General features: G+C 43.1%; 2 protein-coding genes across 4 annotated transcripts in view; one reads left to right on the top strand and one right to left on the bottom strand.

Moving 5' to 3' along the window:
- amotl1 (angiomotin like 1) overlaps window positions 1–8143 on the top strand; it is an 81663-nt gene extending 73520 nt beyond the window's left edge. For all 3 annotated transcript variants that reach the window (XM_031895693.1, NM_001126890.1, XM_031895694.1), the window contains 5 exon segments: window positions 1010–1200; window positions 1366–1491; window positions 5443–5687; window positions 6415–6681; window positions 7708–8143. In XM_031895693.1, the coding sequence (XP_031751553.1) occupies window positions 1010–1200; window positions 1366–1491; window positions 5443–5687; window positions 6415–6681; window positions 7708–7817 (939 nt within the window). In that variant the 3' untranslated portion in view covers window positions 7818–8143.
- A 3783-nt stretch (window positions 8144–11926) lies between these two features.
- LOC116408903 (serine/threonine-protein kinase 4-like) lies at window positions 11927–14927 on the bottom strand. The gene is made up of 3 exons (XM_031897332.1): window positions 14594–14927; window positions 14042–14120; window positions 11927–13068 (listed from the first exon to the last, which is right to left on the bottom strand). Exons 1-3 carry the CDS (start codon window positions 14610–14612, stop codon window positions 12918–12920), a joined length of 249 nt encoding a protein of 82 aa, XP_031753192.1. The 5' UTR covers window positions 14613–14927; the 3' UTR covers window positions 11927–12917.
- Window positions 14928–15078: the final 151 nt, after the last annotated feature.

Genomic DNA, 15078 nt, shown 5'->3' with positions numbered 1-15078 from the left:
TCTTATGGGTCTGGTTCCCAAGTCTGCATGGACCAACAATAGTGGAAGGGTGCTAGATTAATTACTATTTGCCTAATAAATGATCCCTAATAGGTTCTGTACTGTGCCACAATCATACAGTAATTGTAAGTAAATACAGGGGCAGAAAAGAGCTGGACAGACAGAAAGATAAAGTAGGGTAGGAAATACAGTCCCTAAACTGATTTTGGTTCAGGCAGGGGATAATCTGGATCGGTCTTGGTATAGGTATAGGACCCATTATCCAGAATGCTCGGGACCAAGGGTATTCCGGATAAGGGGTCTTTCCGTAATTTGGATCTCAATACCTTAAGTCTACTAAAAAATCAATAAAATATTAATTAAACCCAATAGGATTGTTTTGCATCCAATAAGGATTATTTTTATCTTAGTTGGAATCAATTACAAGGTACTGTTTTATTTCTACATGGAAAAAGGAAATCAGTTTTAAAATTCTGAATTATTTGATTAAAATGGAGTCTATGGGAGACGGGCATTCCGTAATTCGGAGCTTTCTGGATAACGGGTTTCCGGATAAGGGGTCCGATACCTGTACCACAATTCTGTTTTTCAGAAAGAAAAATAAGGGCGAGGGGGGGGGTTTTGGAGATGACAAGGGTAACTTAAAACCAACATTAAGTGCTGAGGAATAAGTGGGTTTCTATGGCAATGGCAGTGGAGTTATATTTAGAAGGAAATAATCTGTACCAAGCTAAGGATTTGGGCACGGAGCTATTAGTGGGGTTGCAGCTGAAAGCCTGTTATTTCTCCTAAACCCCTGGGGAGCCGCACTGATTCCATATACTGCATATGGGGAGATCTCTTACACCCAACTTTATTAAAGGAGAACTAAAGCCTAAAAAATTATCTAGCTAAAAATGCTGCATTTTATACACCGTATCAATCCAGGCATCCTGGATCATAAACCCCAGGGCTATAGATCCCTTATTCCTCGTTGCTGTAATTAAATTCCTTTGGGCCCCTCCCACAGCGCCAGACAAACTGTCAGACCTCCAGCAACCCAGAGTACAATACCCCCATGCTGATGGATCTGCTGCGCAAGAAGGAAGAGACCATCTTAGCCCTGGAAGCTGATATGACCAAGTGGGAGCAGAAGTACTTGGAGGAGAGCGCCATGAGGCACTTCGCTATGGACGCCGCGGCCACGGCAGCTGCTCAGAGGTAGGTCTTTAGAGGGGCCTTATACTGACATTTTGTCTAATGTATGTTCAGGAACCCAACCAGCTCCACCTCACTGGGATGTAACCAGGGCCCGTTGGTGCTGGCCAACCCCGTATTATTCTGTAGCTATTATATCCGACCAAAAGGTTTGTCTCTTTATTCCAGGGACACAACCATCATAAACCACTCAAGGAATGGAAGCCACAACGATAACTCACTGGAGGTACGATCATGGCAGGAAGATGAGGAGATCATTCAGGCCAACCGGAAGTTCCAGGATATGGAGCACACGTAAGTCCAAATGGAGTACAGGTATGGGATCCCTTATCCGGAAACCCGTTATCCAGAAAGCTCTAAATTATGGAAAGCCCGTCAGAATTCAGAATTTAAAAACTGATTTCTCTGTAATAATAAAACAGCATCTTGTAAGTGATCCCAACTAAGATATAATTACCCCTTATGTTTAAATGATTCCCTTTTCTCTGTAATAATAAAACAGTACCTGTACTTGATCCCAACTAAGATATAATTACCCCTTATTGGGGCAGAACAGCCCTATTGGGTTTATTTAATGGTTAAATGATTCCCTTTTCTCTGTAATAATAAAACAGTACCTGTACTTGATCCCAACTAAGATATAATTACCCCTTATTGGGGCAGAACAGCCCTATTGGGTTTATTTAATGGTTAAATGATTCCCTTTTCTCTGTAATAATAAAACAGTACCTGTACTTGATCCCAACTAAGATATAATTACCCCTTATTGGGGCAGAACAGCCCTATTGGGTTTATTTAATGGTTAAATGATTTCCTTTTCTCTGTAATAATAAAACAGTACCTGTACTTGATCCCAACTAAGATATAAATAATCCTTATTGGAGGCAAAACAATCCTATTGGGTTTAATTAATGTTTTATTGATTTTTTAGTAGACTTAAGGTATGGAGATCCAAATTACGGAAAGACCCCTTATCCGGAATACCCTCGGTCCCAAGCATTCTGGATAACAGGTCCTATACCTGTATATATATATATATATATGCTAAGCATATTTACTACTGCAAATCACTCTCATAAATTTGATGGAAATGATACCAATACATAATTGTGCCGTACAGCTGTCACTTCTCTGCATCTCTCTGTGTGGCCCCATATTAACCCTTTGCTAAGCACTGTACCTCTCCCTGCCCCCCAGGCAGCCTAACGGAGTGTACTTGGCTTCCATAATAACCTGAGTGGGATTAAACAAATGACTTCATAGTGAGGCGAGGGAATTGCTCAGCTCTGAGCTGCAGTTCATGTATCAGATTACTGACTTTATTGAATTTTCCTGATGAATTATAAATAAACCTCGGCACAGCGAATAGGGGGAAAATATGGCACTGATTGTCGACTGTGTATTTTTAAAGGGAGAGAAAAAGTGGAAATTTATTCACTTTACTAAAAAAAATCTGAATAATATGTGTAATAAACTGGTTTTCCTGGGGGAATGTATTTCCTGGTACACGGTGATTGTCTCTGCTTCCTCTCTAGCACAGAACGGCAGACCTGCCTTGCTTTATGGTAGCCATGCAGCGTCCTGCAGAGACTCAAGTGCAGCCACATTGCACTGAGCTGCCCAACAAACACCCAGGCTTCCATAATGTCCCACTTCCCCGGCCTTTGCCCTCTCAGCACCCTCCTCCTCCACTTACCAGCACCTGGTCCTTCATAAGGATTAATATCTACTGGGAAGTTGCCTGGAGGGATATTAACCTTACAGGATATTCTATTACATGAAGGCAGGTGGTAATTAATCCCAGCATCGCTTTAACCAAAAAACGTGTTTCTTTTCTCGGAATTCCAGCCCACAGTGAACAAGATAAAACCAATTAGTGTTTCATATCATCCCACCCAGTGTTCAGTATGGGAAAGGGCCGCATACCTGTACCAGCAAAACCGTTTGGTCCCTGACCTTTAAATAGCGGATGCTGTGTGACAGCGGATACCGTAGCTATGCGCCAGCAGATATTCCGGGAGTCATGCATTCCGTATGGAGGATTTCCAGTTGCAAAGCTATGCCAAAGCTATTTTCATATTCAATATATATATGTGTGTGTGCTGGGGTAATGTGTTCCTAGTGCCCTTTGAATGTAAAAAGTATTAAATAAAATACTCTCTGTTCCCATAATCCTCAGCAAATACCCATGGTGAATAAAATACAAAATGGATTCCAGTTTTTAACATTATAATATCCACCATGCAGCCCTCCAGCAGGTACTGTAGTTGTAGCTCCACAATGGCTGTTGGGATACAGTTTGGCCGCCCTTGGTACTAGAGCTGGGCGGTATGACCAAAAATTTATATCACGGTATTTTTCAAAATTATATCGGTATCACGGTATTTGACGGTATATAAATAAAAAATAAATAATAAATATTGGTGGCCCCCCCCAACAACAACCCCAGCCCCCCCCCCAACACCAACCCCAGCCACAACCCCCCCAGCCAGCCCCCCCAACCCCAGCCACAACCCCCCCAGCCCCCCCAACCCCAGCCCCCCCAACCCCAGCCACAACCCCAGCCCCCCCACCCCAGCCACAACCCCCCAGCAGAAGTTACCCAACTTGTGGTTCCTCCAGCTCCAGCGATGCGTCCTAGCAACGTCGCGTGCGCGCTGACGTCACATGCGCGCCGACGTCATGTACGCACGGGCGCAACCCGGATGTGATTGGAGAAAAACAGCAGGAGGCGCGCATACCGGTATAGCGGTATGTTTAAAACTCATACCGTTTTTTTTTTTAAAAACGGTATACCGGTTAAACCGGTATACCGCCCAGCACTACTTGGTACTAGGTCAAATTCATAATTTCAGTCCCTAAATAGAATTATACTTCTGTAGTAAAATCAGGTACAGGTATAGGACCCATTATCCAGAATGCTCGGGACCAAGGGTATTCCGGATAAGGGGTCTTTCCGTAGTTTGGATCTCCATACCTTAAGTCTTCAATAAAACGTTAATTAAACCCAAAAGGATTGTTTTGCATCCAATAAGGATTATTTATATCTTAGTTGGGATCAAGTACAGGTACTGTTTTATTATTACAGAGAAAAGGGAATCATTTAACCATTAAATAAACCCAATAGGACTGTTCTGCCCCCAATAAGGGGTAATTATATCTTAGTTGGGATCAAGTACAGGTACTGTTTTATTATTACAGAGAAAAAGGAATCATTTAACCATGAAATAAACCCAATAGGGCTGTTCTGCCCCCAATAAGGGGTAATTATATCTTAGTTGGGATCAAGTACAGGTACTGTTTTATTATTACAGAGAAAAGGGAATCATTTAACCATTAAATAAACCCAATAGGGCTGTTCTGCCCCCAATAAGGGGTAATTATATCTTAGTTGGGATCAAGTACAGGTACTGTTTTATTATTACAGAGAAAAGGGAATCATTTAACCATGAAATAAACCCAATAGGGCTGTTCTGCCCCCAATAAGGGGTAATTATATCTTAGTTGGGATCAAGTACAGGTACTGTTTTATTATTACAGAGAAAAGGGAATCATTTAACCATTAAATAAACCCAATAGGGCTGTTCTGCCCCCAATAAGGGGTAATTATATCTTAGTTGGGATCAAGTACAGGTACTGTTTTATTATTACAGAGAAAAGGGAATCATTTAACCATTAAATAAACCCAATAGGGCTGTTCTGCCCCCAATAAGGGGTAATTATATCTTAGTTGGGATCAAGTACAGGTACTGTTTTATTATTACAGAGAAAAGGGAATCATTTAACCATTAAATAAACCCAATAGGGCTGTTCTGCCCCAATAAGGGGTAATTATATCTTAGTTGGGATCAAGTACAGGTACTGTTTTATTATTACAGAGAAAAGGGAATCATTTAACCATGAAATAAACCCAATAGGGCTGTTCTGCCCCCAATAAGGGGTAATTATATCTTAGTTGGGATCAAGTACAGGTACTGTTTTATTATTACAGAGAATAAAATTTGAATTATTTGATTAAAATGGAGTCTAAGGGAGATGGCCTTTCCGTAATTCTGAACTTTCTGGATGGGTTTCTGGATAAGGGGTCCGATACCTGTAATGTCATATAAATGCCATTTTCCTAATATAAAAATCATGGTTCACTTGCTCTTCAAATGCTTTAAAACTCTTTGTTTCCATGAAAACTAAAAGCAGCGAAACCATTTCCTAATCATATCATTAATGGGGCTGAATTTCTTCCAACAGGATCAAAAATCTGCATGCAAAAATAATCGAGCAAGATGCTATGATTAAAGTCCTCCATCAGCGCTCGCGGAAGGATCCCGGGAAGAATGACAGCTCCAGTTTACGCCCGGCCCGCTCCGTACCTTCTATCGCTGCCGTGACTCTGCCCAACACAAGCACAGGAGTCCATTCCAGGCAGACATCGGTGAACAGCAACCAGGCGGCCGAGGAGAAGAAGGAAGAGAAAGCCCGCAAGGGAAGTATAGGTAAATGCTACAGCTTATTGTATGGCCTGGGGATGTTAGCCATGACCATTGGCCATTAAATATTACTCCTAATGCCCTCATAGCAGACGCTAGGTTGGTTGTTATTCACTACTAGGATATAGATAACCATTAGCTTCTGCAGACTTTTAGGTCACTTGGGCTACCCCACTTCCAGCTATATCAGTCACAGGGCAGTGATAGTTACTATAGGCCAAGCTCCACTGCACCAATATGCTTTTTGCCTCTGTGTTTTTTTCTGGGTCAGTAAAAAAGGGTGAGTTGTTAGGTCACTGGGTGCGTGGCCAACCAACAAAAGCTGGTAGTTAGGAAACTGCAGGCATAGCATTGGCAGGAACTGTCTCCTAGGTTGGCTTACTGCCTGCATGGGGAGGATACCATATCACTTTACCAGTACATTCAGTTGATTGGTTCAGCTGAAATACTTTGGGGTCTATTGGTTCTTTAAGGTGATGGTGTTTAAATCATGACTACCAACCCAGAATTCCCGCAAATGAGTGCAGATCTCTATGCCTCCATAGCTCATAAGGGGTCTAGATAGACAGATTCCAGGTTAAGCTTTCAGCATGATGGAAATAATGGTATCCTCAGAAACCAGCAGTGATAGAACCAGAAAACACATTACAACATGGGAGGGGGGGGGGGGGTTGCAATGAAGCTAACCAATTTATTGTCTTAGTAGAACCCTCACCCAGATTCTCATTTGTAGGTCTGAATCAAGGCAAGGATCACCATGAAATCCCATCACCTTCCTTACTGCTTCTCCCTCCATCTTTGTTTCTGCCGCCCCCAATACCACTTGTGACGGCATCTCATGCCAAAACAGGAAGCAAAGACAACAGCACCCAGACGGAGAAGAGTCCTGAGCTGTTTTGGCCAAACAGTGCTTCGCTCCCAGGCAGGGGGCGGATAAACATGACTCCCTCGAGCAGCCCCTTGCTACGGCACACTGCCAACAAAGCATGTGAGAAACTAGGTAAGTGTGAGAATGGCAAATGTGGAAAACATGGAGACATAAAGAGAGTAGGCACAAGGCTGACCCCTCGTATAACTTTGTCCCATCTAATCGGAACATGCGGTTGGCCAGGTATGTGCATAATGCCTGTGGGTAGCTGGCATTGCCAGTTGGGTAAATTTATGTGAAGAGCCCATTGGTGGCACAAAATGTTGGCACTACTATAATAAGACAAACTGGGCAGGGAACACTGTTGCAGTTGGCTAGGGAAGTCGTTGGCAGTATTGCCAATGGTAAACACTCTGCTGGGCAGGTTATGGCAACTACATTTTCTGTTGAACTGAGTAAAAAACAAGGGGGAACCCATTGTCATGAGCTATTGACACCAGTGCCAAATAAGATGTGGCAATCAGTATTCACTCCCCCACCAACACATGGGTGATATGGATCGGAAGAGGTGGGAGTGTTCAGCCTGAAGGCCACTGAGGGTGAGATTTGGAATTAACTTGTTTGTTCTCCTAGATACCCCTGAAAGCTCACTATTCAGCCCATTGACCTACATCAGTGATTCTTATGCTGTGGGGCTGGTACCCCTGGGGTGATATGGTGCAGTGGCAGTTGGGGTGCTCAGCATGGAGGCCACCTAGGTTATTAATTATTATTAACATTTATTTATAAAGCGCCAACATATCCCGCAGCGCTGTACAATAAATGGGTTTCATACATTGGACATACAGAGTAACATATAAAGCAATCAATAACCGATACAAGAGGTGAAGAAGGCCCTGCCCAAAAGAGCTTACACTCTACATTGACATATCATGCTCAGCTTGAAGGTGTATTGGGTGAATACTCTTTCCTGCTGTCCTAGATATTTTTGGAACCAATGGCTTCTCCATGGAGCCTTAACCACAAGGCTTTTCCACAACCGTTGCCCTAGATAAAGGCCATTTTGGTTGGATGAGGGTTATTGTGTTGCTCAGCACTTGTCTAGTACAGGGATGGGAAATATTCTAACAATGTTCTTGTATTCTTGGTTTCTCCTAGATAATTCCCCTGTTCTTGGGAAGACTCCAGATCACAGAGGGCGAGTTGGCAACACTGCTCACAAAAACGACTTCCCGGAAGCAGAAAATACAATGGAAGTCCTTATTTAAAGACATTTGTTGTACAGAAGCCCTCTCCCCTGATGACAGGAGCCTATAGACACGCAGGGCTGGAGTCAGCCCACAGGAAGGCCATGGTTTGACAAGCGGATAAAGAAAAGCAATGGGAGGACCCAGAAGTTTTGTTGAAGGACTTTGGAATGTCATTGGCTGGAGTCAAGGAGAAGGCAAAGACTTATCCCCATTGTATGGGTTTTAATAATTTGCATGAAATTTTATATTTCTGTCCTGCAGCTACATTTCACATTTGTATTGAGTTGCCCATTAAAAAGGCACAATGGCCTTTGACTTAATAAAATCTCCCATCGTCTATCTTATACTTTGCGCAGTGTCAGTCTGGGCCTCCTTGGGCCCACCAAAGACTCTAACACCCAGCGGTGATAGGAAAATGCTGATATTTGTATTAATGAACAGATGTTTTGCTGACCTTGTAGGGCACCTGGGTCTCCTGGAGGGCATGGAGCCGGGAAGCCCCATAACTTCACCTTTTGGGGGTCCACCTTTATCTTCTTGGCAAGAGTAGAGAGACAAACAAGACTTCTGTTCCCTTATCTGATACAATGGATGGGGATTTGCATTGTCATGTAAGAAGTAGGTACCTAGTAACCAGCACCTAGTGCCACGTAGATAAAGCCTGCAAATTTGCCAGTCTTTTCATACAATTCAGTCTTTTCAGACACAACTGGGTATCACTGCTCTGTGTTTGATGGCTCCCAGCATGGATTGTGGGTGTTTAAACTCTGGTTCTGTTTTGAAATGATAGATTTTTAAAGACTAAAGCTGCCTGTACATGGGGCAGTGGGGTAGAGACCAAGTTGGTAGGTAATTGGCCTGTGTATAAGGGGCAAACCAATGACCCTTCAAGGTCAGATAACTATGTGGTTGGTTTAAAATACTGCTTAGGCGCCTATTATGATCCAGTAGTTGCAAAGGAACAAATCAGCCCTAATTGACCCATCATGTGCAAATGGGGCAAAGAACCCCCACGATTGCCAATATATGATGTGTGCTTGGCACTCACTATTCCCAGAGTAATAATAAAATCACAATAGGCTGGTGTGTGTATCTCCGGCAGACCAGTGCTGGCCATGACATTACAGTTCTGACCCTGATGGTTTGGGGTATTAAGAGGTAAGTGTGTGTATAGGCGGAGCAAACACAGGAATTTGCCCTTTGCTGCCTGGGTTCCCTCTCTCGTACTTGTTATGCTCCAGTGCATGCCACAATGCATTGCTTTGTTCTCTGGCAAACAGACGTACAGAAGGACAATCGCAGGAAGCTGCTGATATCGGTCGACTCGCCGATCGGGCGGGTTAAAAGATTTTGATCGGGTGCCATAAAAGGCGTCTGAGCAAAATCTGCCTTCAGGGCTGAATCGGCAGAAGGAGGTAGAAATCCTATTGTTTCTACCTCCTTATCTGCCGTTTCAGCACTGAACGTTAGTGGTGAATTGAACGATCGCACGAAAGATCGAAAATCGCCACTTGTTTGGCCACCTTACACTCAGGTACTGGTATTCCTGAACTGCAAGCAGTGCTCAGATGTACATACATACTGACCCCTGCTGGTAGATCTGTAGTAATGCAGTCTGATGATAAATGACTGATACTTACAACATTATCTTACAGCTGAGGGTAAATATGAGCACATATTCTCCCTTAAGGGATCACAGTGGTGCAAAGGGCCCAGTACAGATACTTTCTGCCCTGCCTTAAACCCAACCTAAGAGTAGCGGTGCCAGGGGGGTGCTGGGAAGGGCTGAGATTGCTGCTAAGTGCATTAGATGAAAGGGCCCCGGCATAGCTTAAACAAAGGGAGGGCAGGCAGGGTACAGGCAGCTGTCAGTGACAAAGTCACGGGAAGTGTCCCCAAGTACACGGGACGGATTCTATTTCCCAGACTCGGCCAGCTGGCCCCGTTGTACTGGTGAGGTGCCAAATACTGGTTTCCCTGCCATTTGTACACAAGTAATTACAGGGCACATCACCTGACAATAGGCGCAGTATGGAGTTATCTCACAAATAGATTGTGTTTTTAGATAAGCCCAAATCATCCTGTAAATGTGGGAGTAAAATCTACTTGTAACAGGCGCGTCCCACCTACAGCCATGCAGCATCTTAACATGGCAAGTTAGCTTGAAAAAAGACACACATCTATTAAGATTAAACTTTTATGCCTAAATAAAACCTGCCTTACTGCTAATTGATCCAGAGGAAGGCAAAAACCCTTCTGGAGCCTCTGCAATTTGCCTTGGGGGGGAAATTAGGTGGATTGTTAGGAAGTGAAAAGATACAGTGCAACTGAAATTAGCTACAAGGTTGATCCAGGGACTGGTCAGAAAGGATTTTTTTCAAATTGGAGAGGCTTCCAGTGGGCTTTTTGCCTCCCTGTGGATTTACTAGCAGTTAGGCAGGTTTTATTAGATAGAAAGGTTGCATTTGATGGACACTTTTTTTAAAAAACTTATCTACTATGTTAATATGAGAATTGTTCTAAATCTAATGTTGGAATGTTACAGTGAATCCAATATCGCCGACATTTAACCGGGAACACTCAACTGCCCAACATGTGGAACTGATGGAAACTAATTCAAAGGATAAGGATATTGAGAACATTTTCATCTTTCTATGTGCACCAATGTGTGTAGCATCAATAATGGCATTAGAGACTATTCTGCTTCCTACAAGTAAAGATAATGATGGGACCCACTAGGAGAAGCCAGGAATCACCAGCAGGACCAGTCTGGATAAAACAAGCACAGTAAGAAGGTTTATGGGATTCAGTTAGATGTGGGCTGTGCCCTCTTCTCTAACTTCTCTCATTAGAACTCATTAAAGGGATGATGGGTATGAGCCAACAGTGGGCTTGCAGGTGATTCTGACTGGCTCCCTAATAAGAAAATACAGCACAGACCAATATCATTTAAAGTTTATTGTATACATTTATTAATAATGTATTCTTTGCACGGAAGAAAGCACTCCAAACCTTCCCAAAGACACAACTACACTGCTCGCAGTACACCCCTTTATGGCATAATCCTAACTTGGAGCAATTCCAAACAATACCTGACCCCAGAATATGGGCACGCCATAATATCAAATATATATCGGATATAATGCCACAGGGCGAACTGCTTGCCTTTCAAGAACTGAAACACATTTTTCCTCTCCCCAATACCATGCTTTTTAGATACTTACAACTGCGCCATGCTACTGGAACCCAATTTGGAGGTCTAACAGCGGATATAACCCCAAGAAATATAGAGACCCTAACTCACATAGAGGACCTCAAAAACCCTCTCTCAATGTTTTATGCTCAGCTGACGAGGGCAGGCAATACAAATCTCACCAAATTACGTGAGAAATGGCAAAGAGACATTCCCCAACTCAATTCAGACCAATGGGAAAGCATACTAGAGTCAACATTTGAAGGGATTATCAGTAGCAGAGACAAACTAACACAGCTGAAATACCTCCACCGCACTTATATGACACCCCAAAGACTGTATAAAATACACCCAGACATAGGACAGGAATGTCCCAGATGCTGTCACTCCCCAGCTGATTTCCTACATATGGTGTGGAGCTGCCCACAGGCACAACGCTTCTGGGGGAAAGTAGTGAATACTATAAGGAACAGAACTAATCTAGTACTCCAGTTAGATCCAACAGTAATACTGCTAAATCAGGTAGAGGATCTATCACCTAAAAGGGACGAATGAACACTACTCCTAATACTGTACGCAAAAAAAACGATTGCCTTATACTGGAAATAACCAGAGGGCCCTAGAGTGGCAGCATGGGAATCCATGATTAACAAAGCCATACCCCTATATAAGCTAACGTTCATAAGGAGGGGGTGCCCTCAAAAATTTCAAAAAATATGGTCAACGTGGGTAGATGCAGAACCCTCTTAAGATTTGCAGGTCGAGGAGGATATCAGTCCCAAATCCCCCAACTTGAATGACCTACACACCCAGATACAAGGTTAAAATATAACATCAATATTTCACTAAGACCCTGAAGGGCATGCTAGTAACCAGAAACAAAGGTTGAAGGATAAATAGCTTAGGTATCAGCAAAGAAGACACTGCAATGTTATTATGGTTATGTTGTTAATATACTTTATTTACTTTCTTTCTGTACAACAAGCAATTGACAATGAAACAATATAAAGCAAACTATGTACATTTAAACTCAATAAAAGAATTGTTAAAAAAAAATAATAATATATTCTTCTTCTCAGATGCATTTGTTAGAAGATGCAGTTGTTCATCAAGAAGCCAACACAAAGGGCTGCCAACGGGACCAAGATGTTATGCAGGGGTCCAAAGATGGTATTTAGGACCCCTGTTTGTGCCCCCGTCCCTCCCCCGTTGGCAGCCAAGTTGTTTTATGGATTCGTGGATTCAGGCCTAAGGAAAGATTAATATACAATAAGCAAAGCATTTATGCCATAAATACATTCTTCTTTGAAAATGTACAAAGAATAAACAAAGAATAAAACATGACAATAAATGCCATACTTACGTCGATCTTCTAGAGCCGCTGTTTCTCAGATGCATTTGTCAGAAGATGCAGTTGTTCATCAAGAAGCCAACACAAAGGGCTGCCAACGGGACCAAGATGTTATGCAGGGGTCCAAAGATGGTATTTAGGACCCCTGTATGTGCCCCCGTCCCTCCCCCGTTGGCAGTCAAGTTGTTTCATGGCTTCGTGGAGTCAGGCCTAAGGAAAGATAGCTCAGTGTTAGCCATGGAGTAGCTGTTTGTAATAATTCTGCAATTTGTTCATTTTTATTATTTGCATTTACAATTTTTGCCATTTCATGCTCTATTACATGCTAATTTAAAGGCCAACTACAACTATTTAATAATACCATGTTCTCCCATCACAGCTTGTTTGACTGTTCCCTAGATTTGGCTTAGTTTAGTTACCTCTGCCCTAATACAATCTAAGCCTTACTGGCGGCTTTAGTTACAGAATGATTGTGTATGTGGGAAAGCCAGAGAATATTATATAAATAATAGCAGTAGTTGGTTATAGTCTATACATCAAGGGAACTATAATGAGAATGAGGGGTTCCCCTACCTCACTGCAGATGTCTCATGAGGCTCCTCTTTACACCCCTTTCATCCCAGAGCTCTGAGATGAAGGGGTGCGCAAGAAGCTGCCTCGCAGTTGGCCGTCTCTCCGCACTCTTCTGCAGGCACTCACTCACAAAGGAATGGAAGTTGTTACTCCTGGAAAAAATGAAACAGAGGCAAAATTATACTTGTTCATGTTATATTATATCTAATTTTATAGAATCAGCACAGCCAAGTGCCCAGACTGGGGCTAAAAAAGGCCCTGGTGTTTCAAATACACAGAAACCCAATAAATAATGACCTGTCTATGGCATCTTACAGCAGCCCCTCTGGCATTTGTCAGCCCAGTTCTGCCCTCACTCCTTTCCCATTTCCCCACCCTCTCCCCCTCACTTCCTTGTCCATTTCCCCACCCTCTCCCCTCACTTTCTTGTCCATTTCTCCACCCTCTCCCCTCACTTCCTTCTCCATTACCCCACCCTCTCCCCTTCACTTCCTTGTCCATTTCCCCACCCTCTCCCCTCACTTCCTTGTCCATTTTCCCACCTTCTCCCCTCACTTCCTTGTCCATTTCCCCACCCTCTCCCCTCACTTCCTTGTCCATTTCCCCACTCTCTCCCCCTCACTCCTTTCCCATTTCCCCACCCTCTCCCCTCACTTCCTTGTCCATTTCCCCACCCTCTCCCCTCACTTCCTTTTCCATTTCCCCACCCTCTCCCCCTCACTTCCTTCTCCATTACCCCACCCTCTCCCCTTCACTTCCTTGTCCATTTCCCCACTCTCTCCCCCTCACTTCCTTGTCCATTTCCCCACCCTCTCCCCCTCACTTTCTTGTCCATTTCCCCACCCTCTCCCCCTCACTTCCTTGTCCATTTCCCCACCCTCTCCCCCTCACTTCCTTGTCCATTTCCCCACCCTCTCCCCCTCACTTTCTTGTCCATTTCCCCACTCTCTCCCCCTCACTTCCTTGTCCATTTCCCCACTCTCTCCCCTTCACTTCCTTGTCCATTACCCCACCCTCTCCCCCTCACTTCCTTGTCCATTTCCCCACTCTCTCCCCCTCACTTCCTTGTCCATTTCCCCACTCTCCCCCTCACTTTCCTTCCCTGTTTCAGTGGAAATGACTCACCATTTGTCCCGTGATGATGTTGGCGCGGGACCGTGAATGACGCGCCTGATCAGTTTTGCTCTGGGAAGTTTGCAGAACGCTACGTTAGAAGAACACACAGCATGAGAATATGATGATTGACAAATACAACTTATGGAGGGTGATTTACTTTCATTTAAATTTTTTTTTCCTTGTGTTTTCAAGGAATCAGAAAGTAATATGTTATTAAAATCTCGATTTTTCGGGCATTTCAAATAATATGACAATGGAAATTACGCCACTCAATGACTTACACAGGAGCTCGCCAGTTTTTAGCTCATTTTTTCATTATTGTTTTTTAGATTCTCTAAATTGGGACATTTTTGAGCTCAAAAAATCAAATTCAAGGTTTTTATGCCTCTAACAATTGTGTATATATTTTGTGGAAATAATGCAAATTAAAATTTTAGTAAATCAGACCCTTAGTTATTAATATTTAATAATATTTCATGTTACAACATAACACATACACGCCCTCTGACCCTTCTACTAACAGTTACGCAGTATAATACACACACACTAGGGTTTACTTACGGAGATGCCCTTCAGCCATATAGATGGCCGCAATCCCCAGAGACCAGATGTCGGCCTGGATATTAAATTAAAAGGAAAAGACAAGTATTAGAGAAGAATATACACAGGGGCACATGATAATAAATCTGAGAGTCGTGTGTGTTACATGGAGTTAAAAACCCCTATAAAGTGTAAGAAGATGAAGGGACTTAGTGTCTTATATTCTTATTCCCTGCACTTTAAATGCATTTCACTCTCTTACTTCAGATTTCCCTCTCATATCACGGGAACCACATTACAGCTTTGGATTTGCTGTTATGAGAGGGGCATGTAAGTGAGTGAGCAGAACATTCCATGCAGTTCCCCGTGTGTAAGCTACATACATTTTATATAAAGGTGACATTAACTCTAAAATAAAAAGCAAGAGAGAAGACATCACAATACCTTGCAATCGTGCGGAACGCTGGTGTCTCCGAAATTAGCGAGCACTTCTGGCGCCATGTATG

Source organism: Xenopus tropicalis, chromosome 2, assembly GCF_000004195.4.
Source record: "Xenopus tropicalis strain Nigerian chromosome 2, UCB_Xtro_10.0, whole genome shotgun sequence".
NCBI lineage: Eukaryota > Metazoa > Chordata > Amphibia > Anura > Pipidae > Xenopus > Xenopus tropicalis.
The sequence above is the reverse complement of the archived record's forward strand: the minus strand, read 5'-3'. Positions and strand labels throughout refer to the sequence as shown.